The sequence below is a fragment of the Rhineura floridana genome, chromosome 3, assembly GCF_030035675.1.
Source record: "Rhineura floridana isolate rRhiFlo1 chromosome 3, rRhiFlo1.hap2, whole genome shotgun sequence".
NCBI lineage: Eukaryota > Metazoa > Chordata > Lepidosauria > Squamata > Rhineuridae > Rhineura > Rhineura floridana.
This window is the reverse complement of record NC_084482.1, coordinates 155,307,390-155,327,714: the sequence shown is the minus strand read 5'-3', so window position 1 is coordinate 155,327,714 and position 20,325 is coordinate 155,307,390. Positions and strand designations below refer to the sequence as shown.

General features: G+C 43.8%; 1 protein-coding gene across 1 annotated transcript in view; it reads right to left on the bottom strand.

The window, feature by feature from the left end:
• Positions 1-20,325, bottom strand: part of LOC133380669 (uncharacterized) — a 167,624-nt gene that overhangs the window by 53,085 nt on the left and 94,214 nt on the right. Inside the window, exons 21-22 of the mRNA XM_061618400.1 lie at positions 19,859-19,991; positions 9,780-9,934 (exon numbers count right to left, since the gene is read on the bottom strand). Coding sequence (XP_061474384.1) covers positions 9,780-9,934; positions 19,859-19,991 — 288 coding nt within the window. The remainder of the gene's footprint in view (positions 1-9,779; positions 9,935-19,858; positions 19,992-20,325) is intronic.

The following is a 20,325-nucleotide window of genomic DNA, read 5'->3' as shown; positions in this document are numbered from 1 at the left end:
CCTGCTGCCCGCCACCAAAGAAAAAATATGGAGGGAGGAGTATGTGGACCTATTCTCACTTCTATACAGGGAGCCAGTTAAGAAGGATAAGGATAAGGGTGATGACACAGAACCAGATAAACCCAAGCAGTGACGCATAGAGTGCACTTGGGCTAACTGGTTGCCCACATTCCTAACGTACATGGGGGTGGTGATGCAGAAGCAGCCACAGAGGGGCTCAGTATTTATTAAATACCTCGATACCATATATCGAGGCTACTCCGAGCTCCAAGGGGCAGCGTGGCTCACCTATGATGAGGCGTTCCGTATGAGAGTGGCATTTGACACTTCCCTCCCCTGGGACAAAAAGGAGGCTGACCTGTGGCTGCAGTTTATGTCACACTCCAAGCCCAGGGCCAGCAACAGGACAGACAGTGGCCACCTCTTAATCCGGCAGGTGGCAGCAGCTCCTTCCCGCAGGCCTGCGGGGCAGGGGGTTCAACCCTGCCTGCTTTGCTGGGAGTTCAGCTCCCATGGCTCCTGCGGTCAGAGCCTCTGCAGGTTCAGACATGAGTGTGCGATATGTGGGGAGGCCCATGCCTGCACTAGCTGCTCCAGGGGCCGTCCTTTCAGGGGTGGGAACAGGAACACAGCTGGCCCAAGAAAGCCAGGAGCTGCAGGTGCAGCTGAGAGAAGGGGCTCCAGCCCAGTTAAGCTCACTGAGCTCCAACACTTGCTCTGCCTTTACCCCTAGTCCAAGACGTCTAGTTTTTGCTCGAAGGCTTTACAGTGGGTTTTCAGATCCCCTGTTCATGTCCCAGGCAGCCTTTCATGTCCCACAACCTTAAGTCGGTGGTGGGCATGGAATCGGTTGTGTGGGGAAAAATTGGGAAAGAAGTGAAAGCAGGCTGAGTGTTGGGCCCCTTCCTGGCATCACCTATCTCCTCACTCAGAGTTTCCCTGCTGGGCCTCGTTCCCAAGAAGGCACCAGGTGAATTTTGCCACATACACCACCTGTCCTTTCCGCGGGGCGAGTCGGTCAATGACTTCATCCCATCGGATCTGTGTTCTCTCCACTACACATCATTTGACTGCGCGGTACGGATGGTTAAGGACTACAGGGTTGGGACCCTTATGGGAAAATGTGACATCAAGTCAGCTTTCCGTCTCCTCCCTGTTCACCCACAGGACTTCGAGCTGTTGGGCTTTGCTTTTGCGGGTGAATATTATGTGGATAGGGCATTGCCTATGGGCTGCTTGATCTCATGTTCGGTTTTCTAGTGCTTCAGCTCTTTGTTGGAGTGGGCAGTCAGAAAATGGGCAGGCCTGCAATCAGTGGTGCACTATTTGGATGACTTCCTGTTTGCAGGCCCTGCAGATGCTGGCACCTGTAAGGCATTTATGGCTCATTTTGAGGGGCTGGCAAGGGAACTCTGTTGAAGGGCAAGGCCCTAGTTGAGCAGGCATGTAGTGATCTCCGGGCCATTGCACATCGCTGGCCGGGGGTGCACTTGGTGTGGTCGGACATCCTGCCACGCAGGAAATGGAACTGTATTGGTGACCCATGGGTGGTGGACAGGGCTTGGAAAAAAGCTAATAGGCAAATTCAGAAGGCCCTCAGGGATTGTGGGGCTTCTGTCATTCACCACCCAGAGATAGGGCATGATAGGTTGGAGCTGTTTCAGCCAGACGGTGTGCATATGATGGACGGGGGTAACAATATCTTCCTGATGGACCTGCAGAGGGGCTTACACGAGATTCTCATTGGGTGTGGGGTAAAGGGAGACCCCTTTGGTGGCAAAGAAGTGCAGGGAAAGGGCAGCTAGGTGACACCTTTAGGTACCTTTGGGGATGATAGGCGGTCCGGAGGCCTGCAAGTCAGGGCTATACGGCCCAGGGTCACAATACCTCATCAGCTTGGAGTTTCAGGGCTCCTGGGGGCAGTGATGCAGGTTGGATGCCCTACACATCTTCAGGGCGTGGCCTGAGTGGGGGTCTGGCACAGGGCAGCCCCTGGCTCAGGCAGGGTTTGGTTGTCCTATAGCTGCAAGCAGGCTTTGCCTGGATCATCAGAATGCTCCCGCACTTAATTTCCCCTCTGCAGGTTCATTATTCTAATTGGATTGTTTAATAAAGTGGCCCATGATACAACCCAATGAATGGTGTCTGTGCTTTATTGCAGCAGTAGGCAACAAACACATGCCAAAAAAAGACAATTCTTAAACCCCCTCTCTTGATCAGACACTGAAGCACAGATATTTTCCCCCTAACACTTTGGCAATGGCTTTGTCACCTTTGGTGGGAAAAGCTTGGGCGTATGGGATAAAGTAGTCATAATAACTCTCTCAATATTTTGGCTGTCTATCAATTCATGCTCTATGCAAAAACCAGTAATGATTTAAAATGAACGCTGATGAAAGTTAAAAAGGAAAACACAAAAGTAGGACTACAGCTCAAAAAGACTAAAGTAATGACAACAGAAGAGTTAATGCAACTTTAAAGTTGACAATGAGGACACTGAACGTGTCAAGGAATATCAATACCTTGGCACAGTGATCAACCTAAATGGAGACAATAGTCAAAAAATCAGAAGAAGGGGGGAGGGCAGCTGTGAGAGAACTAGAAAAGGTCCTCAAATGCAAAGATGTATCACTGGACACTAAAGTCAGGATCATACAGACCATGGCATTCCAGATCTCTATGTATGGATGTGAAAGTTGGACAGTGAAAAAAGTGGATAAGATAACAACTCATTTGAAATGTGTTGTTGGAGGAGAGCTTTGTGCATACCATGGATTGCAAAAAAGACAAATAATTGGGTGTTAGAACAAATTAAACCAGAACTATCACTAGAAGCTAAAATGATGAAACTGAGGTTATCATACTTTGGACACACAATGAGAAGACATGATTCACTAGAAAAGACAATACTGCTGGGAAAAACGGAAGGGAGTAGAAAAAGAAGAAGGCCAAACAAGAGATGGATTCATTCCATAAAGGAAGCCACAGACCTGAACTTACAAGATGCGAACAGGGTGGTTCATGACAGATGCTATTGGGGGTCACTGATTCATAAAAGGTAAAGGTGTCCCCGCACTTGTAGTGTGAGTCGTTTCCGACTCTTAGGGTGACGTCTTGCGACGTTTACTAGGCAGACCATATATAAGGGGTGGGATTGCCAGTTCTGTCCCCGGCCTTTCTTTACCCCCCAGCATATGCCGGGTACTCATTTTACCGACCACGGATGGATGGAAGGCTGAGTGCACCTCGGCCCCTTTTACTGGAGATTCGACTTCCTCCTTTCGTTGGAATCAAACTCCGGCCGTGAGCAGAGCTTCGGCTGCATTACCACTGCTTACCACTCTGCGCCAGGGAGGATCTTTTGCTGATTCATAGGGTTGTCATAAGTTGTGATCAACTTGAAGACACATAACAACTAAAATAAATTCAGGGAATCAATACATACCAGGTCACTGCTATAATATTAAGTTGTACAGCAAATGTCCTGTGACTTCTACTTTATTGTCAAAGAGGCTCTCAAAGCAGCTATAGAAGATTCCCAAAATAAAACCACACTCAGAATCTAGTAGCGGAGCAGAAATTACATGGCATCTATATGGAATCAGGATTATTCAGGCAGCAATTTCTTGTCCTTATTCTTCCCTGGTGTCATACCTCTCAGCACTTATGATTGAGGTCCTCTGAGCCAAGGGAGTGGGGCTATGCAGCTGGAACTCACACATCCCATTATGGAAACAGTCTTCCTATGCTGGCAGATGCCAGATAGGAGCGCCCACCAAACACCTCTGATGTCTTGAAGTGGCATCCGCTCTCTTAACAACCCTAGAAGTACTAGAAGAAATGCCCGCTTATACAAGCCTATATAGGCCTTAAGCCACCTAGACAGAGTAGAAGGAAGAGGGATAAAAAGGCACAAAGACAGCATCTGTCTGGTGAAAAGGCTTTGTTCTGAAAATGTATACCTTCAGAGATCTACATAAGTCCAAGGAATGCCATGCCTTCTCGGTGGGATGGACTGAAGGGCAGAAAGTAGGTAAAATAAGTTCTTCTTGACAGTGAAAAGATGAAATGATTTTAGAACACAGTGATGGATTGGTACGAAGAATGACTATAAAATACAGAGCATCGTTTGTCCACTGACAAAGCATGCAGGTCTGAAACCTGTTGGGCTGAGGTGATCACTACCAAAAACAGTATATTGAAGGATTGGAGATGGAGCAAAACAGACTTAAGAGATTTGAAAGGGGGGTTGTGTAGGGTGGTCAACACACTTGTTGTAGGTCCCACGTAGCATCCGGTTGCTGTGTTGGGGCAGCAGAGATTGTGGCTTTTCAGAGAAAACATTTCATGAAGGATGAGATCCTAGAGGTTACAGTGAACACTTGGACAGAATCAACGAGAGGAATAGCACTTGTTGTTTCAGAGTGTTAGGTCGGAGGCCCACAGACATACCATCCTGCAGGAAGGATAAGACCTCAGTAAGAGTAACTTTCTTAGAAACCACTGGCCTCTTAGAACACCATGCTGCAAACATGTTCCAAGTACTCTCATATATTTAGATGGTCGATCCTTGTCTGGAGGCCAATATGATGTCCACCACCGGTGATGAAAACCCCCTTTTAAATAACCTCCTCCTCTCAAGAGCCACACATGAAGATCCAAACATGATGGATATAGGTGCCACAGACTGCCCTGAGACAACAGATCTTCCCTGAGTGGAATCTGCCAGGGTAGCAATGTTACCATGCTGTGCATTTCAGAGAACTGCAGTCTCTGGGGCCAATAGAGAACCACTACCAGAACTGTCACCCCCCCCTCATCCCATATCTTCTGCAGCACCTTGAAGATGACTGGAATGGGGGAAATGTATAGAGGATACCCGGAGGTCACAGATATAGAAGGGCATCTACCACTACCACCAGCAGATGATCATAGCAAGAGAAGAATCACTCCACATGATGATTGACAATGGATGCAAAAAGACCTGTGCTCACCCTGCTGAAGGGGCTGTAATATACCTGAAGGTCTCTGGATGAGATTCCATTCTCCTTGATGAACTTGCTCCCTGCTGAGCCAACCTGCCTCAGTGTTGTCCTCTTCCCTCAGCTGTTCTGCTACTAGGAAATCCATGTGGCCTTCTGCCCAGTTCAGCAACTGGGAAGCCTGTCTTTGGTGCTGAACTGACTTTGCACTTCCTTGTTGATTGAAGTAGGCTTTCAGTCACATTGTCTGTCCTGACTAGTGCTGCTCATAAAGTACAGCAACTGGTGAAATATTGGAGAGCCAGCTGGATCGCCCATAGCTCCAAGAGACTGACGGGGAGGAGAGACTCCTCTGGTGCCCAGAATCCCTGAACCATCTGTCCCTTGCAAAGGGTACTCCAGCCCATCAGAGTGGCATCCAAAGTGACAATTGTTTGAGACAGGTCTCGCAGAAGCACGCCCTTCTGAAGGCTGGTCTTCTGAACCCACCACAGGAGAGAGATTGACACACTGGCTTGGATAGGACAACCTGATGGTGAGGGTAGACCACTATACCCCCCTGAAATGGGAGTAGTGTCCACTGAAGAGGGCTGGTATAAAATCGGGCTCATGGATTAATGAATAATTGAAACCATTAGGCCAAGCAGTGCTGCCAACCACATGAGATCCAATGATGGGAATGGGAGAACAGAATGTGCCGCTATCTGGATCTTGGCTGACCTGTCCTGCAACATACAGATGGTCCCTGACTCTCTGTCTATGGCAGCCCTCAGGTGCATGATGTAGCAATGAGGACACAGCTGGCTCTTTTTCTGGTTGATGAGAAAACCATGGTCTTTGCGACATGCTAGCATGACATGCACATCCTCCCAGGTCTTCTGAAGGGATGGTGACTGGATCAACAAGTCACCCAGGTAAAGAAAGACGTGAATCCCTTGCAGCCTGAGGGAATTTCCAGGGTGATCACAATCTTTGTGAACGCCCTAGGAGCAGACGACAGATCAAAGCCTTGTATTGTTAATGCTGATCCACCCCACTGTAAACTTCAGGTAGCAGGTGTGGGTTGGGAAGATGGGCATAAACAAATAGGCCTCCTTGAGGTCAATTGACAAAAGAAAATCTCCCAGCCTCAGACCTCATGAGAGTCATAGAATCATAGAGTTGGAAGGGGCCTATAAGGCCATCAAGTCCAACTCCCTGCTCAATGCAGGAATCCAAATTAAAACATAACTAACAGATGGCTGCCCAGCTGCCTCTTGAATGCCTCGTGTTGGAGAGCTCACCACCTCCCTATGCAATTGATTCCTCTTTGTACCACTCTTAACAGTTAGGACATTTTACCTGATGTTCAGTTGAAATCTGACTTCCTGCAACTTGAGCCCAATATCCTGTGTCCTGCACTCTAGGATGATCGAGAAGAGATCCTGGCTATACTCTGTGTAGCAACCTTTCAAGTACTTGAAGAGTATCTCCCCTCAGTCTTTTGTCAAAGCTAAACATGCCAACTTTCTAAATCTCTCCTCATAGGGCTTTATTTCCAGTCCCCTGATCATTCTTGTTGCCCTGCTCTAAATCTGTTCCAGTTTGTCTGCATCCTTCTTAAAGTGCAGTGTCCAGAACTCAGATGAGGCCTAACCAGCGCCGAATAGAGGGGAACTAATACTTTATCTGATTTGGAAACTATAGTTCTGTTAATGCAGCCTAAAATAGCATTTGGTTTTTTTTGCAGCCACATCACACTGTTCGTCCATATTCAGCTTGTGATCAACAACAATTCCAAGATCCTTCTCCCATGTAGTATTGCTGAGCCAAATATTCCCCATTTTATAATTTTCTTTTTCCTAGGTGTAGAACTTTGTGCTTATCCCTGTCAAATTTCATGTTTTCAGCCCAATGCTCTAGCCTATCAAGGTCCCTTTGAATTTTGTTTCTGTCTTCCACAGTATTAGCTATCTCTCCCAATTTTGTAGCATTTGCAAATTTGATAAGCATTCCCTGCACCTCCTCATTCAAGTCTTTAATAAAAATGTTGAACAGCACTAGGCCCAGGACTGAGCCCCATGGTACCCCGTTCATTATCTCTCCCCACTTTGAGAAGGAACCGAGAAGGAACTGATAAGCACTCTGAGTACAATTCTGTAGCCAACTGTGGTTCCATCTAATAGTTGTTCCACCTAGTCCACATTTAGCTAGCTTGCTAATCAGAATATCATGGGGCACTTTGTCAAAAGCTTTGCTGAAGTCGAGATAAATCATATCCATAGCATTCCCACAGTCTACAAGGGAGGTTACCCAATCAAAAAATGAGATACGATTAGCCTGGTAGGATTTGTTCTTCACAATCCATGTTGGCTTCTAGTAACCACTGCATTGTTTTTAGAGTGCTTAAAGACTGACTGCGTTATAATCTACTCCAGAATTTTCCCAGGGATTTATGTCAGGCTGACTGGTCTGTAGTTCTCAGGTTCCACCTTTTTGCCCTTTTCGAAACTAGGGACAACATTAGCCCAATCGTCCGGCATTCACCCATCCTCCATGATTTTGCAAAGATAATAGACAGTGGTTCTGAGAGTTCTTCAGCCGGTTGCTTCAATACTCTAGGATGCAGTTTATCAGGCCCTGGAGATTTGAACTCATTCAAAGTGATTAGGTATTCCTTGATAATTTGCCTATTAGTCTCAAGCTGCAATCCTGCCCCTTCAATTTCACATTTGCCAGGAGGGTCATAGACCCTCCTTTGGGAGAAGACTGAGTCAAAGTAGGAATTGAGCACTTTTGCCTTCTCTTTGTCATCTATTATCATTTTGCACCCTCACTGAGTAGCAGTACCACAATTTATTTTCTCTATCTTTTATGTAGATGTACCTGAAAAAAGCTTTTTTGTTGCTTTTGGCATCTCTTGCTAATCTTAGCTCATCCTCATATTTAGCCTTCCTGACTCCATCCCTGCAATTCCATGATACCTGTATGTACTTTTCCTTTGTGGCCTAGCCTTCTTTCCACTTCCTATATGTGTCCTTTTTTGTTTTCAGGTTATTTCTAAGCTTTTTGTGAAGCCATATTGGCTTCTTCTGCTGTCTTCCCCCTTTTTTCTTTGTTGGAATTTTTGCCATTGTGCTTTTAGAATTTCTTTTTTTAGAAACTCCCATTTGAAACTTATGGTACCTGATTTAGATGTTTTAGATCGAGTACCATTCTGGAGCCTTCTTTTTTTGGAACTGTAAAGAAGATTGAATAATCTGCCAAGCACACCTTCCTGGGGGGTACAAGTTCTATGGCTGAAATCTGCAACGGGTGTTAGATGGCCTCCAGGCTCTTGCCTTCTTGGTTGGTTTGGAATACAGAGATGAAGCAAGATATTTCTGAGGAGGGAATGAAACAAACTCCAGACATAGAACCTGTCTCAAAATCCTTAGGACTTAGCAAAGAATTATACCATGTCTAGAGAGCTGTGGGGCATGAAAGCCACCATGCCACCACATGGGAAACTTTCAGTAGACCTGAACCAAGTGGAGTCCTACTGAGGACCATACAACAGGTCCTCCAACCACAGCAATGAGGCTCTTCCAAACAGAACCTGAAGCTGCTGCTGTTTTTGATAAGGCGCTAGAATCATGAATGCAACACAACCCCCGATTTTGTGTTCCAATGCATCCTTGAGTTGTGCATCTGAAGCCTTCAGGTTCAAAGAAGGGTTCAGTAACCTGGCAATGGGCGCATCAGTGAGTAAGATTTCTGGATGGTCCATGAGATGCTCCTCAAGCATATAATACTTATTGGTGGGAGGGGCTTACTTTTTGTATTGTTAACAGTGCATCAAACTCAGATTTGGAAGCATAGCAGTCACTTTCACCACTCTTGACTTTGGTTGTAGGTCAGGACACACTGTGGCCATTCTCAATGAGGAAGGAACAGGTAGCTCCTTAGTCTCATTGAAATCCAGAGCCACCATTACTTTGCCCAGAAACATTAGGTAGTGAAATTCTTGAAATAGGCGGTTGAGCCCTAGTAGCAAGGGCCTGCCTTGTCACAGCTGAGCTAGAGCCATACAGTCTATCCTTAGACTCCACATGGGGGTTAGGAGAAGTGCGCTGAGGCTCCTGAGTTGAAGCAGTCTCTCTAGCTTCAGATGATGTGGACTGTTTGTGATGACCGGCCCCCAAACACACGAGAATCAGACTGCTGCTGTGCTGAGGGCAGGCTTAATGATGGGTGTTGGCCAATGGTCACAGGCAAATTCAGGGACGCTGTGAGACCAGGCAGCAAGGCATCCTTCAGGTGCTGAAGCATTTGAGGCAAAAAGCGCAGGTGTAATGAAGGAGCAGCTGTCTGAGTCTGGGGTCATGTGCTTGAGCTTTGGGTGGAGGGATGAGCCCTAGAGTTGTCCTTAAACCCCACAAACCTCTTTGGGGAAGAAGCTATGGAGAATACAGCCTCTAGATCTACCCTATGCTGATCCTCCTTGTCTGAAAGTTGCTCCTGTGCTCTCAAATAGTGGCAAGTGGCACTGTGGGATCCTGCTGAGGCTTGAGATGTCTTGCAGGACTGGGATCCATGGCAGGATGTACCCCCCTACTGTTCCAGCCATGAAGTCAGACTCCAGGGAAAATATCATGTGAGCTTCAGTGGGAACACCGCAGTCCCACAGGCCCTCTGTAGAGAAGGGCCTGAAGTTAACAGGAAGAGCCCAGCCATCAGCACCACTTAGCTAAGCTATGGCTGCTATTTTTTCCACTACAAGAGAGGTCTGATGCTTTAGTAGTAATTCAGGTTAGCCATAAAAAGTTTCATACAAACCTGCTCCTCAGCTTGTATTTCTGTCTTGGGCTCTTCATGGACTAGAGATGTACACGGAGAAACTCCAAAGAAAGGTATTTCCCAATGAACTGGTGCTGCAGATTTTGGCCCAGGTACATATTTCATATCATCTGTCACAACCATTCTTTCAGACACTGAGGAAAGAGAACAGTGTAAATTCAATCAGATCCTTCACTTCTGCTCTCTGACTTTTGTAGACCAAAGTGAGATAGTATGCTTCTTAAGCAAAGTAAATATTTTACATTTATTTGATTCTTCCTCTGCATGCACTTCCAACATGATTTCTCTTTAATAACCTATTTAACTCTTTAATAACTAGCAGGCAAAGGGCTGTGCAGTGCTGTGCCAATGCAAGTGGAGGTCACTGCAAGAGGAGACTCCACAGGGAATTACCCCTGTGGGGCCTTCCCTTCTGGGACCCCATAGGGGGCATGGACTTCACCAGCATGAAATGGCAGATAGAGGGAGGGAGGACCCTGCATGAGAGACAGAGAAGTGGAGATCTCCTAGGGTGAGAGAATGGGAGAGGAAAGAAAGCTCCCAGGTGAGAGCTAGGAGGGTCTGTTATTTTCTCTGAGGCCAGAAGGGGGGAATTTTGAGCTATCTTTGTGAAGAGCAGGTTATGTTCTTGAACATTGTATATATTTTATTTATTTATTTATTTATTATAAAATGTATATCCCTCACCCTTTCTCCTAGGAGGGTATTTTATATACCCTGCTCCTAATGTTCCCCTCCCTTATTTCTTAGGTTGTTACTGTTACATATGCATTACGTTTTACCTGAGACAAACAGGTAATAACTTATGTTGTGAGACTTCATTTACTATTATGCATCTCTTATTATAATTGCTTTAATATTTTGTGTTGTGTAGATGTTAAGTATTGACATACATTGTTATGTTCTATGTAGTAAACCACCCTGGGGTTTCTTGACAAAGGATGGTATACAAATTGAAATAACAACAACAACAGCTCTTAACCAAGACCTTTGTCTTTGATGTAACATGCAGCCTGACATATTTCTTTGATATTTACTTGGGGAAATGGACTATTGGTCTCATCTGAAGGATGATTTTACTGGATGACAGGTTTGAAATCGCCTTCTAGTGTCTGAGGACAGGAAATGTACTGCAAAGTTGAAACAGGCATTGCTCACCAGTTAGATACTCCAACACATTTCATGACAAGACCAGGGAGGATTGCTACATCAGGACATACAACATATAGTGAGAAAAAGAAGACAAGGAAAAGGCACAATGGGAGCCAACGAAGACAAGCAAGAACTCCTTCCTCGAACAGACAAAGGGCATTGATCAATAACAGTAGTGCATAAAATAGTCGTAGCATGCAACTATCAACAGAACAGACCTTAAAAACAATACACAAATAATTGGCAATTAACAAAGAATACTAAAGAACAGTAAACAAATGAGCCACCTCAAAAGAGTAGGGAGAGGCCTTGATTTACTTATCATCTAGTAAAATCACCCTTCAGGTGAGACCAATGGTCCATTTTCCCTGGATGACAGTTTAATTAAGTGGGATGCATCAAAGCAGTCCCAGTAGGGCTAGAAAACCCTGACTGCTTCAGTTTGTGGTACCACTTGTTGCAGAACACACATCTCAAAAGGCCTCAGCAGATGCATATACATCAATTCAATAATGCTTAATAAACATCAAAGGAGTAGACCAAGTCACTGCTCTACCAAGTGAGCACAGGCCACAATGGCTGATGTTGACCATGTAGCATGAACCATTACATTAGGTTGGGCTGGCAACATTATTATTAATAATGTTGTTGTTATGTGCCTTCAAGTCGATTACAACTTATGGCGACCCTATGAATCAGTGACCTCCAAGAGCATCTGTTGTGAACCGCCCTGTTCAGATCTTGTAAGTTCCGGTCTGTGGCTTACTTTATGGAATCAATCCATCTCTTGTTTGGCCTTCCTCTTTTTCTACTCCCTTGTTTTTCCCAGCATCATGGTCTTGTCTAGTGAATCATGTCTTCTCGTTATGTGTCCAAAGTATGATAACCTCAGTTTCATCAGTTCAGCTTCTAGTGACAGTTTTGGTTTAATTTGTTCTAACACCCAATTATTTGTCTTTTTCGCAGTCTATGGTATGCGTAAAGCTCTCCTCCAACAACACCTTTCAAATGAGTTGATTTTTCTCTTATCCACTTTTTTCACTGTCCAACTTTCACATCCATACATAGAGATCGGAAATACCATGGTCTGAATGATCCTGACTTTGGTGTTCCGTGATACATCTTTGCATTTGAGGACCTTTTCTAGTTCTCTCACAGCTGCCCTCCCCAGTCCTAGCTTTCTTCTGATTTCTTGACTATTGTCTCCATTTTGGTTAATGACTGTGCCAAGGTATTGATAATCCTTGACAAGTTCAGTGTCCTCATCGTCAACTTTAAAGTTACATAAATCTTCTGTTGTTATTACTTTAGTCTTTTTGATGTTCAGCTATAGTCTTGCTTTTGTGCTTTCCTCTTTCACTTTCATCAGCATTCGTTTCAAAGCATTACTGGTTTCTGCTAGTAGTATGGTATCATCTGCACATCTAATTATTGATATTTGTCCCTCCAGTTTTCACACCTCCATCTTGGTCCAATCCTGCTTTCCGTATGATATGTTCTGCGTACAGATTAAACAAATAGGGTGATAAAATACACCCGTCTCACAGTCTTTCCAATGGGGAACCAATCAGTTTCTCCATATTCTGTCGTTATAGTAGTCTCTTGTCCAGAGTATAGGTTGCGCATCAGGACAATCAGATGCTGTGGCATCCGCATTCCTTTTAAAGCATTCCATAGTTTTTCAAGATCTACACAGTCAAAGGCTTTGCTGTAATCTATAAAGCACAGGGTGATTTTATTTTCAAATTCCTTGCTCCGTTCCATTATCCAACGTATGTTTGCAATATGATCTCTGGTGCCTCTTCCCTTTCTAAATCCAGCTTGGATGTCTGGCATTTCTCGCTCCATATATGGTAAGAGCCTTTGTTGTAGAATCTTGAACATTACTTTACTTGCATGGGATATTAAGGCTATAGTTCGATAATTACTGCATTCTCTGGGATCCCCTTTCTTTGGAAGTGGGATATATATTGAACACTTCCAGTCTGTGGGCCATTGTTTAGTTTTCCATATTTGTTGACAAATTTTTGTCAAAACGTGGACAGATTCAGTCTCAGTAGCTTCTAGCAACTCTATTGGTATGCCATCTGTTCCTGGTGATTTGTCTCTTCCAAGTATTTTAAGAGCAGCTTTTACCGCACATTCTAAAATTTCTGGTTCTTCATCATATGGTTCCTCCGTGAATGAATCTGTCATCCTTGCATCTCTTTTACAGAGTTCTTCAATGTATTGCTTCCATCTTCCTTTTATTTCATCTCAGTCAGTCAGTGTGTTCCCCAGTTGATTATTCAACATCCCTACTCTTGGTTTAAATTTCCCTTTCATTTCTCTCATCTTTTGGAATAGTGCTCTTCTTCTACCCTCTTTGTTGTCCTCTTCTATTTCTATACAATAACTATTGTAATAGTTCTCTTTGTCCCTATGTACTAGTCGCTGTATTGCTGCATTTTGGGTTCTGACCGTGTTTCTATCTCCTTTTGCTTTTGCTTTCCTGCTCTCTTTAACCATTTTAAGAGTTTCATCAGTCATCCACTGAGGTCTTTCTCTCTTTTCAACTAGAGGTATTGTCTTTTTGCATTCTTCCCTGATAATGTCTCTGACTTCACTTCATAGTTCTTCTGGTTCTCTGTCAACTAAGTTTAAAGCCTCAAATCTGTTCCTTATTTGAACTTTATATTCTTCTGGGATGTTATTTAAATTGTATTTTGGCATTATGATTGCTTTGTTGTTCTTCTTTAGCTTTACTCTGATTTTCTATACAACCAGTTCATGATCTGTACCGCAGTCTGCTCCTGGTCTTGTTTTTGCTGAAAGTATGGAACTTCTCCATCTTCTGTTACCAATTATATAATCAATTTGATTCCTATATTGACCATTTGGTGATGTCCACGTGTACAATCGTCTTTTCAGTTGCTCAAAAAAAGTGTTCGCAAGGAAACAAATTATTGGCTTCACAGAATTCAGTAAGTCTTTCTCCTGCTTCATTTCTGTCTCCTAGGCCCCATTTCACCACAATTCCTAGTTCTTCTCTGTTCCCTACTTTTGCATTCTAGTCTCCCATGATTATCAGCACATCTTGTTTTGGTGTATGATCAACTTCCTCCTGTACTTCTGTGTAAAATCTCTCTAATTCTTCTTCTGTGTTTTGACGTTGGAGCATAGACTTGGATGATGGTTATGTTAATAGGTTTCCCATTTAATCTCATTGATATCACTCGCTCAGACCTTGCGTTGTAGCTCCTAATTGCTTTTGCTACATTACTTCTCACTATTAAAGCAACCCCATTTCTTCTTGATTTCTCATTTCCTGCTTAAAATATTTTGTAGTTGCCTGATTGAAAATGTCCCATTCCCGTCCATTTTAATTCACTCAAGCCAAGTGTTGTAATGTTGATACGTTCCATTTCTCGCTTGACAATTTCTAACTTTCCCTGTTTCATGCTTCTCACATTCCATGTCCCTATTGTGTGCATCGTACAACTCCGGACTCTCCTTTCGCATATGTGCGCATCAGCCTCTGGGCTTCCTTTCAGCTTTGACCCAGCTGCATCATTAGGCACAGCGCAACTCGTACTTGTCCTTTGTTCTTCCCCAGTAGCTCGGTGAGTGCCTTCTGTCTCATCTTCCAGCACTATCTTGTGTTGCATTTTGGATACTCTGTTCATAGGGTTTTCGTCGTAGGAAGTATTCAGAGGTGGTTTACCATTGCCTTCCTCCGAGTATGGATGCATCTTAGGCTGCTTTCACACATGGGGCTAATAGCCCTAGTTTAACGGATTAAAAAAGTAGTGCTTCTGTCCTGATTTGCCCCTTTCACACTGCAGTAGCTCTTGCGATAAGGAACAGTACTTTTTCAGCCGATATAGCGGCATTTCGCACAACTGTCTTTCACACAGCTTGTTTTCATCCCTCACCCATGAGCACTGTTCCCCACTATGTAGGAGGTCTAAGATCTTATCCCATCGCCATGCAAGCCCTCTCCCTTTAGGATCTGAGTTTTTAAATTGTTTAGTTGTATCAAGACGGGTGTGTGTGTGAAATGCTGCTGCTATCTGCGCCAATACTGGAATACTGGTACAACGTTCCTCAGGCAAAACAAACAAACCTGTGTGACTAAAGGGTAGGAATGCACTGCATGCTGGGATGCCTGTCACATGAGTGGCAGCAGCTAGCGAAAAACTCCTGCAATCTTCCGGGTTCCCAACCTTGCTAACGGATTATTTCTGGTATCATTTATTGTGGAAATTAGTGCTACACTTGCACTACATTCCACCAGAATTCCTGAGCTACCCGGTATGTCATGTGAAAGCTCAAATATAATGCGCACATTACCAGGTAAGAAATCGTCAGAATAACGGAATAAAGTGCAGTGTAAAAGCACCCTTAGTCTGGTGTCTCAGCATTGACCATTCCGCCTTGGGTGCCCCTGCTAGGAGTCTAGACCAAGAGTCTAGACTCCTGACAGCTTTGTTCTCAGCTTCTTCAACTCTCAAAACCCCTCACTACATTAAGGTGTGCATTAATAATAACTGAATTTATATCCTGTTCTTCCTCCTGAAGGAGGCTAGGGAAAATATAAAGTAAAAACAGCTGAATTCCAACACAACAATTACAATTTAAAACATTCTAACACACAGTTAAAAATATCATTTCATCAGTGATCTTCAGGACTTAGGCTCCAAATATCTAAAAGACTATCTCAGCTCCTACCAACTGGGGGTTAAGATCTGCAGTGGGGCTTTGTTGGCAGTTCCATCACCCTTAGAAGTTCAGGAAATGGTGGCCCAGGAGAGATTTTTTTGTGGCAGCCCCTAAATTGTGGAATAGCCTTCCCACAGATGTGTGTATCATTTTCACTGTATGCTGAAGATGTACCTCTTCACCTTGGCCTTTGACAGTTATTTGTTTGTAGTGACCCACCTCCATGGCTGAATTTATATTGTTCTGCTCTATTTTAGAATGGTTTTATGTTTTTTAACATTGTAGTGATTTTTATCCGTTTTAAACTTTGTATTTTCTATTTGCTGTAACCTGCCCTGGGACCTTATGATGAAGGGCAGATAATAAGTCTTATAAATAAATAAAACAGACTATTTACAATGCTGACAGTAAAAACCTTCCAGTTTGTCTAACACACATCTAAGAATGTTTTACGTTTACAAGATTAAAGCTGAAAGGCTTCATTATCTGTAAGATCAGCTGCTTCTGTCCTAATGTCTGTCATATTTATGGATGGATGGAGATCCTGTGTATGCTGCTACGATCCTAACAGAACAATGAGTTGCACTGCAGCATCCATGTCAGTGGGAGCAAAGCATGTTAAGTGTCAGAGGTAGAAGACATGATTGCCCTCCCCTCACCATTGTCAAACACAGCACTTTACTACTACTTCTTTTTTGGATAGGTGGAAATGAATGGTTCCTAATCCTCATATGTGAGAAAGAAAAGGGGTGTACCAAGGAAGTGATCCTGACTTTTTACACACACCCCCATGGATCACCTGAAAGTTGCTGAAGGCCTTGGTAGACCACTTAATTATTTTTCTGCTTCTGTAATGTGCTGTGCTAGGTGCTGTATGATTTTTAATTGTATTTTTACAGATATGCCACAGATGGGCTCCTACTGGCAGGAAAGGTGGGATATAAATAAAAACAAAACAAAAAAATAATGACCTGAAGGAAGTTTGTGGACCACTGGTGGTTCAGGGACCACAGTTTGGAAACTTCTGTATCTCCTCTAGGAAGTTACTGGGATGAGGGTTAATCCTGCTCTTTGCACCTAGCGGTGTCTGGGACAAGGCCAGTTCCCTCAACTGCAAGAATGCAGTACATTTACTTTGCCCCAGAGAATTGAATAGGAGTCACTGAACATTGTGATGCTCCTATTTGCATAATAACCCCACTTTGGGTTCCATTTCTTGGTCATGCTATAATATTACTGAATCCTGGAAATAGGTTGTGTACATATCTAGCTCCCAACATTCTTTTTCCCCATTAACAATTTTATTGGATAACAATTAGTAGATTACATAGTGAAATCCCAAGACGTCTGCACAAAATATTGGGAAAATTGCTGAGGAAATTGGGACAACCACCTCCATCAATCTTATTTTATAACATCTATTGTTTCCACTTCTTCTCCTTTCAATCATGTACCATAGAAGGACAGCATTATGTCCCAAGGAGAATCAGCAAGAGTACCACCTGGCAGAAAACAAAATAACTTGGGCATACACCATCTCCTTTTCTCTTCTGTTCCTATAACCACAACTCCCATCAGACACCCTAAAATGTTGCCTAAGCTTTCTAAAGGCCTCTCCAGATGACCTGTTTATTGAGCATTTTTCCTGATTTCCTTGCACAAAGCTTAACATTCTGATTTGATTGCAGGGTGTTAACATGTCTTCCCATCAGTCATTCATTGATCCCACATTTTTCAATGAATTTCCCTGTCACTTTCCAAACGGCAAGAGGTCAAATTCTTTTTTAAAGTGGATTTATTGTGCTTGGGCAACAGAGCCCTTTAAACCACTTCAACTATGCAAACCTAAAGTTCTGGTATGTGCTTGAATCCCTCCTACAAAACAGCGATAGTCTGGAGGTATCCAAATCCTTCCTTTCTCCTTACTGGTTTAAAAATCAGATTGTTATTGTGCCTCTCCCAGATCCACACACACGTTCATTCTTTCCCTCCCTAACCCACCCTGGGTGCTTTCAGGAGGAAGGGTGGGATACAAACTTAACAAAATAAATACCCCCCCTCAAAAAAAAATCCTGGATAGAATGCAGCCCAAGGGTGGTTCTAGACTGAGGGTTCTCAGCATTCTGTAATTGCTGTATTTGTTTTATGTTACACTAAGAACTGCAACAGTTTTTTCATATATATTCTATGATGTTTTGTTCAAATAGTGGGCCTAAGTCTTCTCCCCTTTCTCCCATCTCCTCATGATTTCTTTATAGAAGTTGTTCCCTCCTTCCAATATGGGAGGAATTTATACAGAGTGACTTTCCTTATGGCTGTAATTCTCCTTCCCTCTTTGCAGTCACAGTAATTAAAGACACACATATATCAGTGATCAGGAACTCTGGGGGGGGGCAGTCAGATTAGCAGCAAAGAGGAAGTAATTCATCAGGTGTAAACAAGCAGGAGGAACCTTTTTTAAAGGAGATGAATAGCAATAAGGAAATCTATATCTGTTGAGTTTATGCTGCTGTTTATTTTTTTTAAGTCAGATTTTCTGCTGCGATTGGGGAAAACATGAGACAATCACTGGGAAAACACAGGTTGATTACACAAGGATTGCAACATGCCTAGAGCCCTCAAAAATGTGAGTGAACAAGACATGGCCACTCCACTTTAAATATTTCATGTGGACAAGCCCCAAGGTTGCCTGTTCTGTTCTCCATAAATAAAATTCCTTGTCTTAAAGGTTGGGAATGAAGAGGCAGCTACTTTGAACTTTTTCAGAAGCAGTTGTAATAGCAGCAGTGGCGAACAGGAAGAGTTCTTCTCAGACTTTCTTGATTCTGCCTTTCCCTTACTATTAGAACTGGAGTTTGGGGGGAAAGGGGAGGAAGGCAGAGGTAGAGATGTGAAAGCCTGGATAAAAATTGGAAAAATTGGGGGCAGGACAAAAAAAGGCTTTGATAAAGCCTCCCCCCCCAAAAAAATTTTTTCCAGTTCTTTCCCAGGCCTTCACATCTCTAGGCAGAGGCTATGATACATATAAAATATGCAGCTTTTCTGCCCAGCTTAATAAAAAAAGATAGCCTACAGATGTTAGCCTCCATATCAAACGTTTAACTGTATCCATTTCCACTGCTATGGCCTTGTATGAAGCACAATGAGGCTATGACATGCTGCACAGGGGTTGCCTTCTTTTGGGTGTCTACCTTTCAAAGACTCATTTCTGCAAATCTCTGGGTTGTTCCTAACATGCAGATTCTCCTTTTTCTTCATGGATGGCTCTTTAGCTTCCCAGCTAACCAATACAGCAGCCACCCATCTTGCTATTAGAAGGAGTGATTCGCTAGATCTAGCATAGAGGTTCTTCACTGCCCAGCACCAAAAGAAATGGGACATGTGATAGAGCATGTGTTCTGCTTAGCTGTGCTTTTCACTAGAAACAAAACATGTCCCGACAGATAGTCCATTAACCTGTCATTTTAATCCTCTCCTCAGTTGTGGTCAGAAACAGGGCTGGTTCCAAAGGGCAGCCAGGTTGGGCACTGGCCCGAGGGCCCCACAGCTACAGGAGCCCCTGAGGGGCCCTCTGCTCCCCTTCCACAATCCGTGGCACGAGCCACGCCGTGGATAGCAAGACAAGAGCTTCTGAGCCACCCGCCGCCACCATCCCCCCGCCTCACCTACCTTTCTCTGCTGTTCTTTGCAGCTGAGCGCACTGCACACGCAGAGTTGCCATCAATCAAAATGGCAGCCGAAGTTTCCGTAAGGGACTGAAGCCTCTGCTGCCATCTTCATTGATGGCAACCCTGCGTGCGCAGTGCAGCGGCAGGTGGCTCGGAAGCTCTTGTCTTGCGATCTGCAGTGCAGCTCGTGCCACGGATCACGGAAGGGGAGCGGAGGGGCTCGGGGCAGGCTGATGCCCGAGGGCCCCGGCATTCCTGAAGCCGGCCCTGCAGGGGACATTCACAGGCTTATCTTAGGATGCCAGGCAATGAACCTGGGACCTTCTAAAAACAAAACATATGTCCTACCACTGAGCAACGGCCCTTCCACAGCTCACACCTATCCCAAACACAGTTGCATTGATTTAGGATAGGTCTAAGGATGGATGGGAGGCAAGCTCAAAGATCAAAATCTAGCCCATAATACCAGTGGCCCCTCTGATTATGTTTATTTTACATTGAGCTTTGTTTAATTAAAATATCCCTTAAAACCATTACTTTCAGCTTTATCTCGTTCTTCTAAGTTGGGAGTTCCAGGTTGGAGTAGGAAATCAAATATCTTCAGAGATGTTTCTGAGGTGCAGGGAGAGCAGTAGACAGCTGAGGTAGCCACTGGTAATCGCCAGGCTGTCTAATAGGGAAGAAAAAAGAATAAATGCATATAATTTGTTTATAATTGTTTATAAAGCTGCTTATAATTAAACAACTAAAATTATCTCATTTATTTACAGCTCTAACAACATGTCATATTAACAAGATGCGTTATGGTTTTTAATGGATTAATTATTAGCCAACTGAATTTCAATAAATTTGAATATAACTCAAAACTTCATGTAGGTGCCTTTTTGAGGTGTTGAAGGAACTGTACAATAGTTTTGCTTTATTAAATGATACATTAACAGTCATTGTTAGAAAGAGGCCATTTAAATTATTTTCTTGTTTCATTTCCTACTATGGTCACATGC